General features: G+C 40.0%; 1 protein-coding gene across 3 annotated transcripts; it reads right to left on the reverse strand.

Annotated features, from left to right (window-relative positions):
• Positions 1-16,697: 16,697 nt before the first annotated feature.
• On the reverse strand, positions 16,698-24,470 carry LOC109614651 (nucleus accumbens-associated protein 2). 3 transcript variants are annotated; one of them, XM_034296631.1, is made up of 6 exons: positions 23,028-24,470; positions 21,551-22,389; positions 21,253-21,429; positions 20,894-20,999; positions 20,516-20,613; positions 16,698-18,415 (listed from the first exon to the last, which is right to left on the reverse strand). In XM_034296631.1, the coding sequence occupies exons 2-6, from the start codon at positions 22,338-22,340 to the stop codon at positions 17,853-17,855; spliced, it is 1,734 nt and encodes a 577-aa protein (XP_034152522.1). In that variant the 5' UTR covers positions 22,341-22,389; positions 23,028-24,470; the 3' UTR covers positions 16,698-17,852. The 3 variants fall into 3 exon arrangements, with proteins under 3 accessions (XP_034152522.1, XP_019900082.1, XP_019900083.1); XM_020044523.2 differs by having other exon boundaries at positions 22,754-24,470; XM_020044524.2 differs by having other exon boundaries at positions 16,699-18,415; positions 21,833-22,389; positions 22,754-24,470.
• Positions 24,471-24,477: the final 7 nt, after the last annotated feature.

The raw sequence follows: 24,477 nt of genomic DNA on the forward strand, positions 1-24,477 counted from the left end.
ACCAACTATCACATCACCATCGTAATCTTTTATTCTATATACAGGAGGTACCCGAGGAATGCATTCTGTTATTGTAAAATATTCATCTGTGTACCCTTTTTCATAGCCTTTTGTAAACGCACCTCTCAGCTTTGAGAGTCTCACAGTATCCCCAACCTGGAACTTGTAGCTTTGATTACCATTTCTCGTTAATGTTGTGCCATACAGGTTCTTGAGAACTAATCTAACATTTTCTTCACAAACGTCAGCAAGCTTCATCTTAATAGACCGATGGTAGCTATGGTTGTACCCCCGAACTAAATCTTGAATAACCTCAACATAGCGGTGAGTGTTGGCTGCTGTCAGATACCTCCACATTCGTGATTTAATTGTTTTATTAAACCTCTCAACGATACTCGCTTTGACATAATTTCCTGTAGCAAAATGTTTTATGTTGTACTTCTTCATCAACATTTCAAAATGTGAATTAAAAAACTCCTTCCCCTTGTCCGTTTGGACTTTTTGTGGTGTTCTTCCTTCTTTTAATGTCTTCAAATGCTCGCTTTACCTCTATAGCGCTTTTATTTCTCAGCACTCGAATCTATGCGTATTTGCTTAATACAACTATGCATGTTAACATAAATTTCATGTTATCGTTTTCCACACTGTAAGCACTCATGTCAACCAAATCCAGCTGAAATTGTGAATTTATATCATGAACAATAACTCTATTTCTTTTAAAATGTATAGCTACAGGCCTGTGTAGCGTGTATGTATCCTGGGCAAGCAGCCAGTCATCGGCCTCACCATTTTTGAGGATCTCCCCGGTTTTTTCCAAGTATGCTCTTTTCAAACCCTCTCTACCCACATAAGCACCAGGGTTTGCCGGGTCATAGTAAATACTTTTCATAACCTGTTCAGACATCGTAGAGTGTTCGAGCAATAATGAGAATTAATACATGTTTAACAATGTTTTATTTGAGTTTTCGAAATTACACAACCAATATATTCAGAAAAGTTACACAAACATTCAGATTTCTCAGTCTTTCTTTATATACATGTTAACATGAGAACTGAAGCTACCCCGGCCTTAGACTACGGACTCTTTGCTTTCATCAAACCATGACCCCGCTGCGTCGCATACAACATCCTCATTAAATTTATCCATGTACTCATCCCTGTTCTCACTCAGTCTCTGTGTGATGTTCGGCTCCAACTTGAGCTCGTGCAGAAAGTTCTCAGCGGCCTCGTGAACATCAGTCATCGGTGTGTGAAAACCAGATGCGTTCAAAGCCTTGACCAACACATGTTTCAGTCGTGGTGTTAAAACTGTCGCCACAATGTCATCATAATGGGCCTCAAAAAAATACTCAGGCGGTCTTGTCTGGCTCGGGTGGTCCACTTCGCATCCGATGCATGCTTTGTGTAGATGCCTGGGAATTTAACATTCCGGAACCCTAAGCCCCATTTGTTAATCATCAAACATAACCCTCTCTTAACATTTGGAAATTAAATAATGATTTGTTAAATAACATAGCTTTTGTCAACAGGTGATGACTCTCAATGAAGAGGTTGAAAAACTTGACGTCTTGCATGAATAAATGGGAATGGTTTAAATTTCAGGTAAAAATAATAGCCGTTGATACAGGAAAAGTTTTATCAATGATGAGAAAACAAAAACAAAAGGAATTGATTGGAGAAATAAATTTATTGGCAGTTAATCCACAAGTATCAACTGAAAACGCAGCAAAACTTCAAGATACAATCTCAGTTAGATGAGATGTATGCAGAAAAAACAATTGGAGCTTATATCGGCTCAAGAGCCCGGTGGATTGAAAAAGGAGAAAAAAGTTGTATAAGCTTGAGATTAATGATATTATAATTGAAGATCATAAAGAAATCCAGAACGAAATTTGGCTTTTCTATCGTAACCTTTATACATCTAAATTTAAAAAGAAGATTGTGATTCTTTATTTGAAAATATTTCAGATAATATTCAAAAACTAACTGAGGATGATAAAAACTTAATTGATGATGAGTTGACTATAGCAGAAATAGATGTGGCATTAAAACAAATGAAAAATGGCAAATCACCAGGTATTGACGGTTTAACAATATAATTTTTAAAGCATTTCTGGAAAGATATAAGAAAATTATTATATAATGCATTTTTGGAATGCATTCAGAAAGGGAGCTTATCTCCTACAATGAAAACAGGATTAATAACCCTGCTGCCTAAACCCAAGAAACAATTGTTATCTTTAGATAACTGGAGACCAATAACTCTACTATGCACCGATTATAAGTTATTTGCCTTGGTTTATGCTAATCGTCTAAAACTTGTGCTAGGAAAACTTGTTGAGGAGTTTCAATCAGCATTTATTAAGGGAAGATATATCCACATTATATCACATTAGATTAATTCTAGATATGATCGATTATAATTCAATGATACAATCAGATAGCCTTATTTTATTTATAGATTTCTTTAAAGCATTTGATACCGTGGAGCACAAATTTATATTTACAACTCTTAAAATGTTTGGTTTTGGAGAAGGATTTTGCAAAATGTTATATATTTATAGTTTTATATCCCTCAATCCCAGAATGACTCCTAGAATAGACATTTTGTGTGGAATCAGACAGGGTTGTCAAATTTCTCCAAAATTGTTTATACTATGCACTCAAATGTTAGCTTACTTAATTGTCAACCATCCTCAATTAAAAGGAATAACAATTTGTGACTATGAGTATCGAATCAGTCAATTTTCTGATAATACAGTAATATTTTTAAAAGACAAATCTATAATTGAGAAAGCCCTGAATATTATCTATTTTTTTCAAGAGCATCGGGTCTGTGCTTAAACCTAAAAAATATTTAATTGTTACCTTTGTATTCGTGTGATGAGGAAAGTATAGATTCCATTCCAATTAAAGCTGAAGTAAAATACCTTGGTTTAACAATATCTAAAAATTCAAATACAAGAGAACTAGTAAAAATAGAAGAGAGAATAGATAGTATGAAAAAAATCTCTTAATCATTGGATTATGAGAGATTTATCTATTATAGGCAGAATCCTGTTGACTAAAGCAGAAGGCATATCTAAACTAATTTACCCATCTTATTCCCTTTATGTTTCTCCTAAATTGATAAAAACGGTTAACTCTGTCATTTTTAATTTTATTTGGAAAATAAAAGTCATTATATAAAAAAATCCCAGATGATTAAACACTATAAAAATGGGGGACTGAAAGCCACTGAATTTGAATCCATGATTGGAGTACTCAAACTGAATTGGATAAAATCATATTTAACACAGCCTAATTCAATGTGGTTTCATATACCAAAGTGTGTATTCAAGAGAGTCGGAGGACTGTAGTTCTTGCTAAAATGTGATTTTGAGATTTCTAAATTACCAATTAAGCTTTCAGATTTTCATAAGCAGATTTTGCAATACTGGAAAATGTTATTTTAACTTCACACCTCATAGATCCACCTTGTGGAACAATAGGACCATTATGTTAAATAGGAAATCATTATTCAAACAAGAGTGGTTGGAGAAAAAAGTTTTATTTGTTGCTGATTTGATAGATGAAGCTGGTCAATTTATTCAATATAATTCTTTCATAGAGAAATTTGCGGTAAAATGTTTTTTAGAGAATTTAATACTGTTTGTAGAGCAATCCCTACTCCACTAAAACAAATGATACAGAACACGCTTACATATTCAAAGGTATCTGTTAGATTGCCTGAGTTGAAGATTGGAGAAGTGTACATTTGGGATAAAAAGTGCAATAACAAAGTAATTGGAAATGTATTTAAAAGTAAACTATTTTTTGATTTCAATACACCAACAAAAGTAAAAATTACTGAAAATAAAACATTCAGTAACAAGTTTTGTTATTATCTTAAATGGCCAATTGTACCAGAAATAAAGGAGATGCAGTTTAGAATCATCAATAATGTTTATCCTGCTGCTGAAATCTTACGGAAAATATTCCGTTTTGAAGTAGATTTATGTGGATTTTGCTCAAAAGAGCCTGAAACCATTGAACGTTTATTTTTTTCTGGTCCGGTCACACTGAATTTCTGGCAAGATCTTTACAGCTGGCTAAGTATTGGTACTGATATTCCTTTACTAAATGTATCTCAGGTTTTGATGTATATAGATGGTCTCTCTAAAAATATGTCATTGATGTTAAACGTTATTATTTCCTTGAGTAAATATCATATTCATAAAAGCAAGTGGAATAACAGTAAACCCTCTTTAACTTGTTTTAAAAATGAATGTCACGTGCTGGAGTGTGGAAGGACATAGGCGCAGAGTTGAGATCACAGGGATAATCCATGTTTAATGAAACAAAACTCAAACAAAACAAAAAGCAGCAACCAGTGACGTGGGCTAACTGATAACAGGCAAAAACCAAAATGAACCACACTGGAAGTGCAAAAAGAAGGTACTTAAATAGGGTCCCCAATTGGAGGCAATGACCGACACCTGCCTCCAATTGGGGAGACCAAAAGGATTGAAGGTGGCTAGATGCGCCACCTCTTGTCCTGTCCAGACTATGCCCCGAGCCCAGCACAGAGATGGCTAGGGGCATAGCTAGGACGTGATAATGAATGTAAGAATTATCTAGCATCCATTAAATACTTATCCAAAGATAATCAGTCCCTTTGTAAACTGTATGAAAACTTGTATAAGTCTCTTTCTTTCTAAGATCTTGTCTTTTTCTTTAAATATATTTATTTGTTTATTTATTTATTTTTTAATTCCTTTGCAATTTGTAAGCATAGGCGTATATGCACAAATATATATATTCATGTGAACTCTGCTGGCAATACTCTGCCCTTATTTCAGGACGGTTGTGGTTCGTTGGTGTTCCTTTCGTTGATGCTTGGCAATATAGGTGGATTGACTTCCTGCTTGCTGGGCTCTGTGCGGTGCCTCCCCCGGATAGGGCCTCAGTGTCAAACATGTCTCAGCCCCAAGGTTTTGCACTGCGATATTATTGTGCTGGGGGAGTAGATTCATTCTGTTTGACCACCTGGCCGACCCACAGTAGTCTCAAGAAGGAGTCTCTCTTATGGGATCCTCGAATCATGGATGATACTAGGAACTGACATGAGCTTTCATAATCATTGATTCAGAGTTCTTAAATGTTTATTAAGTTCAGTTCTCCTTCTCCACTGTCTCCTCCTCTTTTGAACTTAGGTGGACATGAGGTCTTGGCCCACACCTCCAGAGACTCGTTGCTATCCCTTTCCAAAGTCCTCCTGGTTCAAGACGATACCTGACGATTCCAGCTACCACAATGCTGACCCCCACCCCCCTTGTCCCTGTCACATAAACAAATACAACATAACAATTAGAACTAAAATTCAATCAATCAAATAAAATTAATATAGCCCTTTTTACATCAGCATTTATCAAAAAGTGTTTATGCAGATACCCAGCCCAGAAACCCAAAAGAGCAAACAACAACAAGTTGGTTTGTTGAGGCTGGGGGTGTCAAGGCATCTTTATAAGCCTGGGGGCCACAGTCTGGGCCTGACTGTAGAGGTACCTCTTGGCATCACTGTACTGCTGTTTTGGTTGGCCCCAATTAGAGGCAGTGGTTCCACATTGACTCTAATTGGGGACCCTATTTAAGTTGCCTTTGTTTGACCTCATTTGTGGATCACTGTTTGTACCAATTGTGTTTGCAGTCAGGTCATCGGCTGACAACAGTTGAAAGGCCGGAAAGGAGACAATCATAATGGATGAAGATTCATTCTGTTTGACCACCTGGCCGACCCACAGTAGTCTCAAGAAGGAGTCTCTCTTATGGGATCCTCGAATCATGGATGATACTAGGAACTGACATGAGCTTTCATAATCATTGATTCAGAGTTCTTAAATGTTTATTTCCTAAAATGTATCATACCAAACCATTGAATGAAGTTGGAACTTATCAAGGAAACCTGATCATCTTCCTCTATAACAGCCAAGCTTATTTAATAGAATATTGCATGCAGTTTGAAAAGCACTTTGAGGGTATATAGCATGTTTTAATAGGCATTCGAAATAGCCTGTTTTGTTCCGTTATGCTTGAACATGTTTTAATAGGTATTCAAGAAATAACCTGTTTTGTTGTGCTTTGTCATGTGTACTTATGTCATTTTGAGTCAAATGTATTTATTGCATTGATGATAATGTTTAAAACCGTAAGGCCTCAACGGGGTTCTCACGACAATGTAGGTAGGCCATAACCAAGGCCCACCACATGGTACCTTTCTGTTGCATGCTGAGCTGTTCGCTAGCTCGAGTGGGTACGTCTGAAACCTAGTGATGAATTGGATATTTGTAAAATGATTTTCTAATCTGGTAAAATAGCTGCATGGTTTTCTTACAAAAGGTTATAATATTGTGTTTTCTCTCTCCTTATATATTGTATAGAATTAGTGGTAGAATGAAGAATCCACATGGTGATAGTCTAACATCAGAGACTGCATTTGAATCCAATATAGTCATAGCCTATGAAGAGGGTTAAACAGCCAAAGGCGGGTTTAATCCCCACAAAATTAGATGACCTATTTTTTAAATGCTAAATTGAGTTTGGTTAAATAATATATTTTGTATAAATATTGTATTTAACAAAGATAACTGGGATAATACTTGTGTTTTAAAAACCAACACCTGATACTTGTTAATGGAGTTTAAATTCTAAAATGGTAAATTGACTAATGAACAAATAGGGTATTGATGTAACAGTGTTTAAGACCTAGATTGAGTTTCCTTTGGATTACTTATTTGTACCTGGATTTGAGTGACGTCATACATCTGTTTTCTGTCTGGATTGCCATTCTTAAGAGTTTCGTAATTTCGACCCTAATGTTGAGTTGTTGTGTAGATAATGCACATTTTTAAAAATTGCAAAATTATTAGATGGGTTGGGCACTAAATCTAAATCTTCAGTTAACAAAAGATGTCGGCTAAATTGAAAGGATAGTCTGAGGACCATGTCAGATTTTTTATGTGTGGGAATTTAAATTTCATACACTTAAAACAACACATTTGGCCTTTTTAATGACTCACCATATGTGGGTGGAGCACAGAGCTTCAGGAAGGGGGGCAGACCCACTGGGATGGCCCCTACCAACCTTTACCATTACATCAAAGTAGCCTATTACTAATGGTTACATTTGAGTGTTCAGACTGGTCTCATCGCTGGTAATTTTACCAACACAACCATATTCAGTTTTGGGATAAACAAACATTAAGTGAAAGCTAAATATATTTTCTCTCAATAGCTCTCAATACTGAAGTGAGGGTAGAGACCTAAAGTCATCCCCCATTGTTAACGACAGAACAAAGAAAATGCATAAAAGTTGAGATTTAGGCTGACCAACACTATTTGGAATAAAAATGTATATAAGTTTGTGAATTCCCTAAATTTAGGAGGTTAATCAAGACAATGTTTGTTTTTGCCATGAGGTAGTTTGGCCATTGCCTGTAGAAAAGCTAAATTTGCGTGCTGTAGCTATGCTAATTCATGGGCTGTATCTTTCACTCCTATAATTTAGTTGTGCAACAGTTTAGTTAGGCATGTGCCAAGAAACTACAGAACATTATAAATGCATGATAGCCAATTTCGCATACCTGTGTGATGGTTCTGTGGTAAAGTCAAGTTTGAAAGCTGTTTAGCTATGTTGTAAAATTTGTTAATAGGTTATATGGTTTATAATTCCTTTGCACAAGCGACCGTGTTGCACATTGATGTCTTTGATGGTGTTAGTAAATGTTCATGTTCACTTTGTTTTGATGAATATACAGGATGCAACTCCTTATCGTATGGATTACAGATCCATCCCAATTACCAATTCTCTATTTTTCATGTTCGTTCTGAAGAGATGGCCAGTGCGGGTTCAGAATGGCGCCTCCTGGCGCCATATTTGTCATTGTTCTGCATGACTTAATGAAAGAGTTGAGCTTAAGCCTCAAGGCAAATCAAATTGGTATTTATAAGGAGTTAGGTAAAAAATTTAAGTAGTTAGTGTAGGGTATATTGTGTCAGAATGGTGATTTATGGCCCTGGGGGGCGGGACTTCCATATTGATGTGACAGGTGTGCGGGACATCCGGTTTGCATGGGTGGGACTTCCGGTATGACGTATGTTAGGGTGGGACTTCCTGTATGACGTATGTTAGGGTGGGACTTCCTGTATGAGGTATGTTAGGGTGGGACTTCCGGTATGACGTATGTTAGGGTGGGACTTCCTGTATGACGTATGTTAGGGTGGGACTTCAGGAGTGACGTATGCATGTCCGGTGACTTTGTGATTTATGATTACATTGATGTGTCAGTGTTTGATGTTTTACAACGTCTGATTAGCAAACCAGACTAGTGTTATAACAGGTGGGCTATGTTTGATGATTAACAAATGGGGCTTAGGGTTCCGGAATGTTAAATTCCCAGGCAGTAAATAACTGTTGTGTCAGCGGTAAGTTGTTTGGTGTACAGCAAATGGTGTTCGACAAATATAAAACCCTGGTGTTTTATCTTCTGACAAGTGTTGCAACAGCTGGCATACAAATGGTGTTTGTTAACCTTTCATGTTATATGGGTTGACTGGCGTGGTATGTGTATTTAAACCACGCTGACATCGGGGTTGGTCATTCAGTCTTGCCTGAGCGAACTTACCTACACATTACAAAACATGGAGGATTGTGCTGCTATCAATGTTTTGGGTGAAACACCGGTGAAAGCTAACAGCTTAAACGCAGCTCAGCGATTTGGTAAGAAATTGCAAATGGACCGCAGAAATGCAATCAACATGCCAGCCCCGAAGAAACCGATGCAGAGTTTAACCCGAATCCATCAATTACACCCGGATATGGTGGCACAGGAGTGGAAATTGGACGATGGTCGGATCGGGGGATAAATCTTCAACCCAGAGCAACCAGAGGTTGCATTTTATGAATTACCCGAAGGCCAAGTCTTTAAGGCTGGTGTGACTGATCAAATGGTTTTTAATGCCAGTTTATGGGCCACCTTTCGAAAAGTGTTTTATTTGGGGCAAAAACAAGGCCCACATAATACAGTAGATGTACTGTTTAAAGTTGTCGAGGGGCTGAAAGAGTATGACTCTGTCAGATTGGAGTTATTTCCGTAAAATATCAGCGGGTTAGTTTGTGACTGCGGACTGATCGACTGACCTAAGACCCCGAAGCCCCGCCTTAAGCCAACACCTTCATCAGCACAGCATAAAAACCGACAGACCGCCGGTGACATTCAAGCAGTCGGAAGATTTTACGAAACATGTCTCAAGATTACAACCAAGCGGTGATTGAAGAACCCAAGGCTGAGGACTGGCTGTGTGACGCCTGGGATGACAACGCTGAAGCCTTCTACGGAACCCCTGACCCAGACAGCTCGATTCCACCGGCATACCCAACAAGAAACTACCATTGGATTGACAGGGTTGGTGATCAACTAGGTCCTCTTAACCTGTCATACCTTTCAAATGCTAACAAGAGTTATCACAAAATGGACAAACAACTTGCACCAAACATTTTAAAGATCATCAAAGCAACAATGGGTATGATTCTGGAAAACGTTGTTGGGGCTATTCTACACAAAGCATGCATCGGATGCGAAGTGGACCACCCGAGCCAGACAAGACATTCATGTCTCGAACCGCCTGAGTATTTTTTTGAGGCCCATTATGATGACATTGTGGCGACAGTTTTAACACCACGACTGAAACATGTGTTGGTCAAGGCTTTGAACGCATCTGGTTTTCACACACCGATGACTGATGTTCACGAGGCCGCTGAGAACTTTCTGCACGAGCTCAAGTTGGAGCCGAACATCACACAGAGACTGAGTGAGAACAGGGATGAGTACATGGATAAATTTAATGAGGATGTTGTATGCGACGCAGCGGGGTCATGGTTTGATGAAAGCAAAGAGTCCGTAGTCTAAGGCCGGGGTAGCTTCAGTTCTCATGTTAACATGTATATAAAGAAAGACTGAGAAATCTGAATGTTTGTGTAACTTTTCTGAATATATTGGTTGTGTAATTTCGAAAACTCAAATAAAACATTGTTAAACATGTATTAATTCTCATTATTGCTCGAACACTCTACGATGTCTGAACAGGTTATGAAAAGTATTTACTATGACCCGGCAAACCCTGGTGCTTATGTGGGTAGAGAGGGTTTGAAAAGAGCATACTTGGAAAAAACCGGGGAGATCCTCAAAAATGGTGAGGCCGATGACTGGCTGCTTGCCCAGGATACATACACGCTACACAGGCCTGTAGCTATACATTTTAAAAGAAATAGAGTTATTGTTCATGATATAAATTCACAATTTCAGCTGGATTTGGTTGACATGAGTGCTTACAGTGTGGAAAACGATAACATGAAATTTATGTTAACATGCATAGTTGTATTAAGCAAATACGCATAGATTCGAGTGCTGAGAAATAAAAGCGCTATAGAGGTAAAGCGAGCATTTGAAGACATTAAAAGAAGGAAGAACACCACAAAAAGTCCAAACGGACAAGGGGAAGGAGTTTTTTAATTCACATTTTGAAATGTTGATGAAGAAGTACAACATAAAACATTTTGCTACAGGAAATTATGTCAAAGCGAGTATCGTTGAGAGGTTTAATAAAACAATTAAATCACGAATGTGGAGGTATCTGACAGCAGCCAACACTCACCGCTATGTTGAGGTTATTCAAGATTTAGTTCGGGGGTACAACCATAGCTACCATCGGTCTATTAAGATGAAGCTTGCTGACGTTTGTGAAGAAAATGTTAGATTAGTTCTCAAGAACCTGTATGGCACAACATTAACGAGAAATGGTAATCAAAGCTACAAGTTCCAGGTTGGGGATACTGTGAGACTCTCAAAGCTGAGAGGTGCGTTTACAAAAGGCTATGAAAAAGGGTACACAGATGAATATTTTACAATAACAGAATGCATTCCTCGGGTACCTCCTGTATATAGAATAAAAGATTACGATGGTGATGTGATAGTTGGTACCTTTTATGAACAGGAATTGCTGAAAATAATCGTGGGCAAGGATAAAACTTTTAAAGTGGAAGCAGTTTTGAATGAGAAAGTACAGAAAGGGAGGAAAATGTGTCTTGTGAAGTGGCTTGGTTGGCCTGAGAAATTCAACAGCTGGATACCATCGGAACAAGTGGTTGACCTAGAAACTGGATAAAACTCCAGGGTTTACAGGATCACGTCATTTACATTGACTGCGATCAGCATGGGTGACGGTGGCTTCTACATAACACTGCCCAGTAACTCATCGAGACATGTCTATCCAAGCAACACGAGTTCGTGCTATACCACTAAATTTGCCAAAGGTATAGATTTGAAAGGCGATTGGGAAGTATCTTTGATAGAGTTCCAATACCCGCATACGTGGAATACTTTTACACGGGGCGAAAACGCATTTGAACTACTTGACTTGAAAAACGACAAAACTTGGAAATATGCACTCGACACCGGTTATTACAGCAGCATATTAAAACTAGTGATAGAGCTCAACAGTCATATAAAAACACATGGTTTATCGGTGGGGTACGATGAATTTAAAAATAGAGTGTTTCTAAAAGGTGAACCACAGTTTAGTTTGAAATTTAGCGCAAAACTGGAACAGATATTGGGGTTAAAACCAGGCGAGCGGTGGTCCGCCACATGGTACGGAACATACCCCACAGATATTCTGGCGGGGTTTAACACCCTATACATCTACACAGATATTATTGATTATCAATGCGTTGGTGACAGTCATGTCCCACTGTTGCGAACTGTACATATTACAGGGAGAAAGAACGAAGTTGTCACTGTGACGTACGACAAGCCACACTACGTACCTCTTAGTAAGAGATAATTTGATGAGATCTGTATTGAAGTAAAATCTGATCAAAACCAGCTGGTTTCATTTGTAGTGGGGAAGGTGATTGCAAAATTACACTTCAGACCCGTCAAACAATCTTTTAGAGTTTAAGATGCAGCTGCAGAAGCTCTATGATGATCCTCAAAGGTATGTTGAATACTACACAACACAGGCCGGTAACGGTTTACCAGGGTATCATGGTAGCTCAGCAATGTATGGGGCCAGTCTAGGGGGCCTTTTCCGAGGGCTTTTCCGGATGGCAATACCTTTGTTGAAGCGCAGGTTCTCCATAGCAAAACCACATCTGAAGAGTGCGGCTAGGAATATAGTCGGCGATGTTGTCAACAGTGTTATGTCACGACAAACAAAACAGCAGGATGGTTCTGGATTGATGGTTATGTCTAGAGGTGTTAGAAAGAGACCACCTGGTAGGCGGAGCCTACCCATGAGTAAAAAACGCAAGAATGAGACAAAAACAAGAGCCAAGGTTAAAAGAGGACATACACCCCGGAGGACACTCAAAGGGAACACGACAAAGCTGATTAAGAATCTATTTTAGAAAGATGGCACTCCTACACCGTATGTCTGGCGAATGTATGAAGACAGAGTTGGATTTATTCACAGTTCCATTCACACAGACATCTATTGAGAAAAATACATACATTGAAATACCGACCCTATCAGCAATATCAGACGCAGCCCCTCTGGAGTTCTTTATTGCCGGGAATGGCGAAGACTACGTTGATCTAAACAATACTTTGCTGTACCTATGTGTAAAAGTCACTAAACCGGACGGAACTAATATTGATGCTGGAGCACGTGTTGGGGTTATCAACTATCCAATAGCCACCCTATTTTCACAAGTGGACGTCTCCTTGGGTGATCGTTTAATCAGCCAGAGTAGCAACACATACCCCTACAGAGCCGTTATAGAGAGCATTCTGAATTATGGATGTGATACATTAAAGACACAGTTTTCAGCTGGGTTGTTTTACAAGGATGCCGCAGGTCACATGGATGTTACGGACCCTGCAGGCGAGAACGATGGACTTACAAAAAGGGCAGCCTATTCGGCGGATAGCACAACATTTGAAATGATCGGCCATGTTCATAGCGATATCTTCTTTCAAGAGAAACTTATGTTAAACGGCGTTGACATAAAGGTTAGGATGGTGCGCGGTAAAGATGAGTTCTGCCTTATGGGGGTCGGGGATGTGCGTTATCGTTTGCATATACTATCAGCATCACTATTTGTCAAGAAAGTGTCTGTTTCGCCAGCCGTGAAACTTGGACACGCTCAAGCGCTACTCTCAACCAATGCCAAGTACCCAATTGAAAGAGTGTGTATGAAGACATTTAGTTTACCGGCTGGGGGTCGTGTTTGTAACCAGGAAAACCTGTTTTCAGGACCTCTGCCAAAATGTATTGTAATAGGATTACTGGACAATGACAGTTTTACCGGAAGTTACACAAAGAATCCATTTAATTTCAAACATTATAATTTGGAGTTTATGGCTATGTATGTAGATGGTCAGCAATTTCCTAGCAAACCATTCCAACCAAATTACACAACAGGGTCAGCAGTGCGTGAATTTTACCAATTGGCCTTAGCTTCAGGAAAACACCTAAAGGACCAAGCCTTGGCTATTGACAGGTCGGACTTCTTACACGGCTATGCCCTTTATGCATTCAACTGCGCGCCAGACGAGGAATGTGGTCAGCACATATCCTTGATCAAGTCAGGGAATGTACGACTTGAGATGAGGTTCAGACAACCACTACCCCACACAATTAATTTAGTTGTTTATTCAATCTTTGACTCCATTATCGAAGTGTCAAACCGGCGACAAGTCATGGTTGACTACTATTAGGAGAACGGTGTGGAAATGAATACCGCAGAGTTGACCAGTGTGGTGAACCAATTTTCATCTAGGACCCATTTCTATGGTGTGCTGGCAAGTGACCAACTACCTAGGGTGCCTGTCCGAGATGTTGCATCAATGATGATTGTTAATACACACCCAAGCAATCAACCTGGGGAGCACTGGCTTGCTATTTACATAACGGATGATGGCATTGGAAGCTTTTATGACAGTTTTGGAAACCCCCCGGATTTTACATATTTTCCCAAGTCAATCAAGGCCTTTCTGAAAACCTGCGAGAATGTGGAATACAGTTCAAAACAAGTACAGGACCTGGTTTCAACCATGTGTGGACAGCATTGTTTGTTCTTTCTCTTTCTAATGACAAAAGGTCTGAGTTATAAAGATTTTATGTCTATTTATGCCTATGATTTACGAGAAAATGATGCCCTTGTCTCAAAGTTTGTAGCTAAGATGTACCAGAGTAAGCGTGATAAGCAAATGTTTAATTGCATACAACATGCTCAATCTTGTGAAACGTTTAATTTGTGCCATGGTTGTTGAAGAAATAGAAAAGCCAATAACGTGTATGTCGAATTTATTATTAAAAAATAAAAACATTTGTAAAACCACATCAACGTTTACATGTTATATTTCATACAACATTTATTCAAGATAAAACAAACATACAATGTATCACAAATAAAATAAAAACACATTAAAATTGAAGCCATTTTACGGGGTCCGTGGTATGAGGTTCAAAGAAAGCTTTGGTTGTTTGAAAACCAGTTGCTGGTGGTGTGGCTAAATCATCCATTGTGTCACCAGACTTTTGTTTATACAAATTGATTTTACGTCTTACATGCGCATTTGGAATAGTTGTAAAAGGCATGTTGAGACATGCCATGGCCTCTAAAAACACACCCCACCCCAACGGTCTTCTATCGTCAGCAATTTTATTGGTAGCTGTCAGACTTTTAACAAGATCCAATAGGTGCGAGCCCTTGATTATCTCTCCTTTGAAAACAAATTCACCATTTGAATTCCATGAAGTCAAATCTTTAGACCTGTGCATTCTATTAAGAATATATTCAACATTCTTTCTACGCTTCACAGGCACATTATCCAAAATTTCATCAACAAGGTCAACATTTCGGTCAACAGTTTGCTTATTCTCAGTCACGTTTACTACAGCAGACCCGGTCTCAGACCCGGGTAGACTTAAAGTCAGGGTATTTGTATCAAGCTCCCCCTGGCGCACAACAGTCAAAAATCTTTGTAAAATGGCAGAGTATCTTTTAGCTTTCTCATGTAAATCCATATCAGGCTTCAACAGTATATTGCGAATCGATGAGTCCAAATCATTTTCAACAGACTGTCTTACATCGGTGCTAGTCGTTTTGGATTCCCGCAGTTTTTCTAACTGATGTTGTGGCACCAACATCTGAGCATGCTCCATGTTGTTTAACCCTGTCTCGATGCAATTAGACTGGTTAAGAATGGAACTGCAACGCTTAGTAACGGCAGTAGAAAACCTCCAGATTGGTTGATGGTTTTTCTTTTCCATGCAACTGAAGTGTTTCTAGACACTTTCTAGACATGTATATAATTTTGGCTTTTTGTCTCTTTACTTTTCGGAGCTGTGACTCGGTTAAGGGTATATTTCCGCGCCTTAGATTAAGCGCTATTTCACAGTGTGATAGAATGAGGTTGGTGGATGCTGATTCTAAAATAACTTTTCGTTGACTTGCCGGTGCCTTAAATATAATTTTCAAAAGTGGTAAATTTCTACGAATGCGTTTAGACATGATCAAACTTTCTTAGGAACGTACACAACAGGCCAATCCCCTTAAAATAACCCTGTTCTCAGACGGTAGTCTTCTGGTGTTGTAGCTTTAAAGTCAATAAGTAAATAACCAAAAGGCGGATGTGTTGCATCTTTAAAACTCTCCATGAAGAATCGAGAAAGACCGGGGTATATCTGTCTGCCTAAAATACTAATCTGCTGATTGTCGCGGGGGTTTTTAAACAAGATGAGGTAGTTTGTGTTCAAGTTAATAGTTCTACTAGATTTGCCTTTAACAAACATGTTTTGGACGAGGTAAATTGCACTCAGGTTACGGTGGTGTGAATATTGTGTGAAAACTCTCTCCATCTCCAAACTCTCTGATGCACTTTTCATTAAATCGTACACAATTAAAAGGTTGTTTTTCTGAATCGGTAGCAGATTGTCATCACACAGCGATGTTGGTAGACCTTCTATAAAATGTATCTCCCTTACCTTCAACATTTAGTCATACAGCGAATGCAAACTAAGTGCAAACTTTCAAGTTCTTTCATCATCTTCCGCTTTATCCGGGGCCGGGTCGCGGGGGCAGCAGTCTAAGCAGGGATGCCCAGAAGAGGATAGTCACACCTCTGAGCCTGGGTCCTCTCTAGGTTTCTTCCTAAAATTCGGCCTTCTTAGGGAGTTTAGATATTGGGAGCCATGTCACAAGAATTTCCTCGTGCAGGATGATGCTGTGCTATTCGCTGCACTTGATGAATTAACTTTTGAACTTGAACTTTTGCAGTCATTTTCTTTTTAAACACTCACTAGTCCTTGAGGCACTGTGGGCATACACTGAGTTAGGAAGAACTGTTTTTGGCTATTATGCACTCACCCATAGAATGCCTTGCAAAGTATCCTTAAGCTTGATGTTCTAGTGCCCATCAGGAAATGTAAATGTTGATGAATTACCTTTTAATTGTTTACAGTGTTAGAGAGAACCGAGAAGCCAATTATCCAAATACTTAAGACAAAACAACTTAACTTGTGTTACTGTCCAAATACTCATGGATTTTATACCAGAGGTCTTAAAATCCAAAACAGTAAGCCATTTGGTTTAGATGTATTTATGTAAATATGTAAATAGCCAGACCAATCATTGTGTAAAACAAGGCAGTCTGTAATTATTATTTAAACAAATGGTATCAAAGATAACAAACCTTATATGTTATCTATGTAATACATAAGTACAAATACACATTTCCCCAGTTGAGACATCATTAATGGTTAACCCTGTTGCTTTTCACATGACATCAAAACAAAGAGGATTTTGGCAATTGCTTTTGTTTATTGTATCTGTATCGTCTTAACCATGACTACTGCCTTCAACCTTATTTCAGAACAGGAGTTTGGGAAAAAGATGTATAAGGGGAGGGACTTGTATGTATAAATGGAGAGCTTTAATAATTTGACTATATTATACAAAAGATCCATCTCACTGAGACTTCAACTAAACTCTGTTGACCACCAGTTCCAAGCACGCTAAAAGAAAGTTGTACAAGTAATTGTATTTGTTATTAGCATGTTAGTCTTGAGATCAAACAGTTGATTATATAGATTAACACAATTTCACATCAGGAATGATTAGGTGGAAGCAGAACAACTAGAAAACATAATTCAATAAAGAAGCATTGGTAACACTTTATTTTTATGGAACAGAAATGACTTGGTACTCACATGGTGTTACAAAGGAAATTGTTTGTGCTCCTTCAAATATCTTAAACTATTTGTAACTACCTGTTACCAAATACTGCTGTTGGGCTACTAGCATTAAGCCTGAACTAAACAAAGGAAGATCAAAGGTTATTGTAATTGTGTAATTACCAATTTACAGTCCAATACTAAAGTTAAATACCAAGCAATTTCTGTACTAAAATAAAGTGGTACTGAAGCATTGGTTAAAGTAGTGAGCCGTACATTATGGCCAACAGTGTAATGAAGGGTACAACGCATGTAAAAGCCCAGGTCTCTGATCTTTCTTTAGGATTTCAAAAGCACAAACTTCACGAAAATACTTAAAGGTGGTTCCCAATTCACACCATGTTTATTCACACAGCTTATCTATCAGTTAGTCCTTCAGGGTCCACAGCAGTAGCATTCTCCTCTTCTTCTACATTGGAAAATTATTACACAGCATAATTTTTTATTATGTCAGTTCTCTTAAAGTGCATGTCTGAACTGCAATTGCTGCGATGGTACATGCAGTAGAGTAGCCAAAGCATTACATTTACACACATAGACATAATAGTTTGGTGGGAAAGAGGGATGTTAAGAGCTCACTGGTCATCTCCTAGCAACTTGTCCTCCTGCTGTCCTGTGTGTTTAGGGAAGGGTGAGCCCCTGGCCCCAGCCTTACACTGTGGGCTGACGGAGGGGTCCTCAGGTGCTCTGTCCGAGAGCTCAGAGTTGGGCTCAGTTTCTTGGTCCACCTGGCCTTCTCGCCCTTCGCGCTCAGGCCCAGCCTCTGTCCCAGACTCGGCCAGCCGGGTTGATGCTGCCCAGTCTTCTGACTTGGTGATCCCCACAAACTGCAGGTGAGGTAGAAGAGTCTCTTTGCGGCTTTCGGCATAGAGCTGCTGTTCTAGCGTCAGGTACGAAGATGTTAGGTGTCTGAAGTCCATTTCAAAGGGCAACGCTGCTGATGAGATAGTCTTGGATGTAGTACTGGTTCTGGATTGTCCCTTACTAGAGCTCCTGCTGTTCTCTTTGGTCTCTGGGAGCATGGATTGGATCTTGGGCAGCCAGCGCTTTCGCACACGCCGGGCATTGGTGCACATGTCGGCTGCAATCACGTTCATCTCACTCTCCTTGAAATTTGGTGCAAAGTTCTGACAGTAGACTGCAATAGAGAGGAAGGAGACCAGGCAATTTTGAAAGAAATACATACAGTGTTACAAGGTCATTACCACATTTTCATGTGGCCTTATTTCCACTTTCTGTGTGCTTGTAGTTAATCTAAATTTGTGCAGCGATCTTTGTGTGCAATTGAATACAATGCAATATGAAAATTAATTCACTCAAATTACATCTCATTCTGGATTGTGTCTGCAGTGCAGTGACATATTTTTGTCACAAACTGCATAAACATATATTTCTGACACAGTGGAAAAGATTATAAATATGTAGGGCAGAGACATCATACATAATTAGATTTTGAGGTTATATGAGTTGGTTTAGAGTATTTGGTGCATTTTCTAACATGCTCTGATACATTTTAATAATGCATTGTACTAATCCATTGCAGGTGCCATGGTAATTCGGTGTTCATCATTCTCTAGTTACAGTGTGGAGAACAAGTATTTGATACACTGCCGATTTTGCAGGTTTTCCTACTCACAAAGCATGTAGAGGTCTGTAATTATCATAGGTACACTTCAACTGTGTGAGACGGAATCTAAAACAAAAATCCAGATTTTTTTATAATTAACTTGCATTTTATTGTATGACATAAGTATTTGATCACCGACCAACCAGTAAGAATTCCGGCTCTCACAGACCTGTTAGTTTTTCTTTAAGAAGCCCTCCTGTTCCCCAGTCATTACCTGTATTAACGGCACCTGTTTGAATTTGGTTACCTGTATAAAAGACACCTGTCCACACACTCAATCAAACAGACTCCAACCTCTCCACAATGGCCAAGACCAGAGAGCTGGACATCAGGGATAAAATTGTAGACCTACACATGGCTGGGATGGGCTACAGGACAATAGGCAAGCAGCTTGGTGAAAAGGCACAATGTTGGCACAATTATTAGAAAATGGAAGAAGTTCAAGATGGTCAACCTCCCTCGTTCTGGGGCTCCATGCAAGGTCTCACCTTGTGGGGCATCAATGATCATGAGGAAGGTGAGGGATCAGCCCTGAAGCCCTGAATTACCTGAAGAGAGCTGGGACCACAGTCTCAAAGAAAACCATTAGTAACACGCTACGCTGTCATGGATTAAAATCCTGCAGCGAATGCAAGGTCCCCCTGCTTAAGCCAGCACATGTCCAGGCCGTCTGAAGTTTGCCAATGACCATCTGGATGATCCAGAGGAGGAATGGGAGAAGGTCATGTGGTCTGATGAGACAAAAATAGAGCTTTTTGGTCTAAACTCCACTCGCCATGTTTGGAGGAAGAAGAAGGATGAGTACAACCCCAAGAACACCATCCCAACCATGAAGCATGGAGGTGGAAACATCATTCTTTGGTGATGCTTTTCTGCAAAGGGGACAGGATGACTGCACCGTATTGAGGGGAAGATGGATGGGGCCATGTATTGTGAGATCTTGTCCAACAACCTCCTTCCCTCAGTAAGAGCATTGAAGATGGGTTGTGGCTGGGTCTTCCAGCATGACAATGACCCGAAACACACAGCCAGGGCAACTAAGGAGTGGCTCCGTAAGAAGCATCTCAAGGTCCTGGAGTGGCCCTAGCCAGTCTCCAGACCTGAACCCAATAAAAACATTTTGGAGGGAGCTGAAAGTCTGTATTGCCCAGCGACAGCCCCGAAACCTGAAGGATCTGGAGAAGGTCTGTATGGAGGAGTGGGCCAAAATCCCTGCTGCAGTGTGTGCAAACCTGGTCAAGAACTACAGGAAACGTATGATCTCTGTAATTGCAAACAAAGGTTTCTATATCAAATATTAAGTTCTTCTTTTCTGATGTATCAAATACTTACGTCATGCAATAAAATACAAATTAACTACTTAAAAATCACACAATGCGATTTTCTGGATTTATGTTTTAGATTCCGTCACTCACAGTTGAAGAGTACCTATGATAAAAATGAAAGACAAAATCAGCAGTGTATCAAATACTTGTTCTCCCCACTGTATATAAAAAAATCACAACAGAAGGAAAGAAATTAAGGTTAAATAAAGTAAAAACTGTGCACTTCCCCTTTAAGCCAAATTAATACAGTAGGTGGTTTAAAGCTTGAGAACAGAAGAGCACCTACGTTTGACAGTGTTAAGGACTCGGTTGTCCAGCGGTTTTCGGCTGGGATCATTGGTGGAAGATCGGATTCCAGTTCCACAGCTATTGGCCAGAGTGTTTCTATGGATACCATAGAACAATCAGTATCCAAAGGGCTTATTTTTTGCTTCCATCCTTTTCATACTCTCTTGTTATCTCTCTCTAAGCCAAACAGTGCTCTATATAGATCTAGTAACTTACTGTCTACTCTCCAAAGTACTGTAGCTACTAAATGTAAGCACTCTATAATGTATGGAAGTCGCTCTGTATAAGAGCTCCTAACTAAATGATTCAATAAAAAATTAATTGGCCGAAAAACTTATCCAGTTACAAATGCACTTTGGAAATTGGACTATCTAACCTGTCAAAGAAGGTGGCAAGCAGGCGACGGAGAAGCACTTTGTGTTTAATGCCAGCACAGAGATGACAGTTCATTAGCTGTCCTCGAGTCATGAACACACCCGAACCTGGGGAAAGGACAGAGTGATGCTACTCACGTTCACATCCATGACATCAACAATAAACCGTGAGCCTGCCTAATTATCTCCATCTCCATGACAACAGAGTGGTATTGCACGATACAGTTGTAAAGGAAAAAAGGAATAGGAACTGTTTGCACTTGAGGGCTTAGGTTTTGAGTGCTTGAGACAGGTTGAGCTGCACCATAGAGATACTATATACTTGAGTGGCCTAGGTCATGGTTCACTGTTGTTTTCTTACCTCCCACCAGCTCCACCTTCTCACCGGGATCCCCTTCTGTGTACAGGGTGGGATGGCAGCGGTAGCCAATCTGGCTGATTAGACTGGCTGGCAGCGCCATGGTGTCCCTGCCGATCAACACACAGGGGCGCCTCTCAGTGGCCAGCGGCAGAGTCAGCACGTCCAAATTATCCTGCACTGGGGAGGGGGAACAAAAAAGGGGAAAATGTTCAATGCCAGCCGGTTCGAAAGCTGATGGTGTGATCAAAGAAGAACTACATATGCTTCTAAAAAGTAACCCAGAGGATAGGTCATTTACTGCTGTAGGAGTTGGACTGCCCATAGGCCCCATTTGTATTGCTGCTGCTGCTGTAGAACTCCTCTTCGAACTCCTCATCTTCGTTGGGGTGGGATGTGGGGCTGTCAGTGGCTGGTAAGCTGGATGCCCCAGGGCTTGAGCGCTCCCCAGAAACAAGAGGGTATGACTGCACTCCAGGTACTATGCCACTACCTCCAGCCCCCATGTAAAACAGTGCTCTACTCCTCGTGGTGTGGCCCTCAAGGCCACTGACAGAGTGCTCCTCACTCATTGGGGACTCACATCTTTCCTGCTTAATCCTACATGTGGCCGTTTGCGTGTCACCCGGCAACACGGCCGGATGGTTGTTGTTGTTGGGGCTTGACGGTTCGAAGCCTAGGTCCTCACTGGTCGCCGTCTGGGAATCGCAGTGTGGAGAGTTGGCTTTTAGCATGAGATCCATCCCACGCTCCACAATATTCTGGATCTGGAGGTAGCCAGCAGTGTACATGAGCACAAGCTGCTCGCTGGCAGCCATAGTCAGCCTGCCAGTGTAGCAGAAGGAGAGGATTTGCTGGAAGCAGGACGGAGTGACCGATGAGGGTAGTTCAAACAAGCTCTGGGAGCTGCCACTGAACAGGTCTCTGAAGTAGAGGCTGCTGGCGGCCAGCACAGCACGGTGGGCCTTGAAGGCCTGGCCGTTGACCATGACAGCCACATCACAGTACTGACCCTGCAGGCGCTGCTCGTTCAAACTCTCCAGCACAGAGCTGCCAAAGTTAGGGATTTCAACATGCAGGAGCTGGGACATTATAATGACAGCGGATCTTCACTGGAGTCAGGACCAGCTGAAAGGGCATCTGCGGACAGAGAAAGATAGAGAAAAAAGTTAGCTACATTCAAACCAAACAACATGTTTGCTAAATATGCTATCAAAGTGTTTTTAAAAATCTAATTCCACAAAATCTTCTTAAAAGAAAACTAACAGGAAATTTAAGTCCACTAACATTTGTTTCACAGAACTTGTTTATCTGTATCAGCAATCCTGAATACAAGATCTGAGTTTTAAACTATTCTGCATAAGCTTTCAGGTATTCAATGCACTGTACTGTTATTTGTACTGACAATCAGCCAAAACACTAATCCTTCTATTACTAAGCTGTACTGGACAGTCCTTTTGAAACAAGTCTAACAAAAATTCAGATAGAAGATAAGGTTGCCCACCAGAAAGAACAGAAGCACTCCAATTCTCTCCTCCTCCATTCGAGACTGAGGTGGTAGAAGAGGGTGAGGTTCTCTATGCACAATCAATGCAACGTCTAGCGTATGTGTCACAGGGAAAAGGGGGGCAGGCTATAGACACAGACAGGGGAAGGGAGGGTGTGAGACGGAGAGGAGGAGTCATTTAAGGACATAGAAAGAGCTAATGCGGATAACTGCCCTGCAGAGGGTGACTGTGTTCTATAGAGCCGGAAAAGGAGAGACATGTATTACATACCATATCTGTTTTCAGAGATGAATACGATGTAGTGTTACAGAGTCCATCTAAAACACAAGAGGAAGGATAAAGAGCCCCAGGTATATGGTTTTTGCTCATGCTATGACACAATACTGTCAACTCATGTTCTTTACAGTGGATGGTCTACGCTGTCTGATCGGACTCAGCCTTTGTGCCATGACTTGGGCAAATGCACTGCGCTGCAATGCAGTGCCTGTCCCAACTTGGCATGCTGAGTACATAGTGTGCATACTGCGTCTATGTGCCAACTAGGAGCCAGACACACAGGGCACAGCACACAAATGAATAGATATCTCATCGGCTGTTGAAGGGCTGATGTGCCTGTTACTCCTTCTAATATGGTTGTGGAGGATAATCGGTTATTATAAATTTATCAAACTACACTAATGTGCCTAAATAAAACACGTAAACTAGGGACACAAGGTAGAAAGTAAATGCTTCCATGCAGGGGTGAAGTAACATCCCATCATGATTAAGGTCACATACAAAAATGCTGCCCTGCACTTGCTGCCCCACAATTGCTAAAGACACTATATCTTAGTGACTTCGAAAGAACGGACAGGTGCGGCTTAACTGATGTTTAAGGATATGCCTGACAGAACATTTTTAATCAATAACAATAATGGGGTTCTATTCCTGAAGCGGTGGTGTCGTGGTGGCCTAAATCTCTATTAAGACAATATGTTGGTGTCTATATTTTGTTGTTACTTGTAGGGGGAGCTAGGGCACGTGGAGGCATTAAAGACTTGTTCTTTAGAGACACAGTCAATGGATTTACTTTGCACTGCAGATGTGGTGTTAGTGGTGGGCTTATTAACACATTGTTCTCATGAACTGTCACCACTCCCAACAGACTAGAGAGGCAACTTATAAAACACTGTAGAAAATGGGATTTTAATATATTAAAAGGAAAAACCTGACATTTCAATAGCCTTACCCTGACACTTTTTGATTTAAATTGGTAATGCAATATTAAACTCTTTAAAGCTATAGATAAACAAATTTCACATAATTTTAAGTCCACAGTCATGAGCTTGATTCTCCATTCCAATAAATATTAAGGGTCTCAATCTAGTGACAATGAATGATGCATGGATGCTGACAATGATGCATGGACACTCCTATTCATGTATTCATGTAGGGTACCCTTACAGTTTGTTGTGCACCTTGTGACAAATATGGTGAAGCCACCTGGCACTAATTGGTCCGATAAGCTGCTTTGCAACCAATTACCCTTTTCAGTCAAAATATTAAAGAAATCTGACAAATAAAACACTAACAAAATGGAAAGAATGTGTAGCTATATTTACACGCAAACAAACACATTTTCCCCTTACCTAAAGCAATATACACCTACTTTTCATTATTTTAGAGAATTTTCTTTAATGTCATTTTGTTTATTTTTTATAGGAAACTGAGGAATGAGAGT

This window comes from Esox lucius, chromosome 13 (genome assembly GCF_011004845.1).
Source record: "Esox lucius isolate fEsoLuc1 chromosome 13, fEsoLuc1.pri, whole genome shotgun sequence".
Lineage (NCBI taxonomy): Eukaryota > Metazoa > Chordata > Actinopteri > Esociformes > Esocidae > Esox > Esox lucius.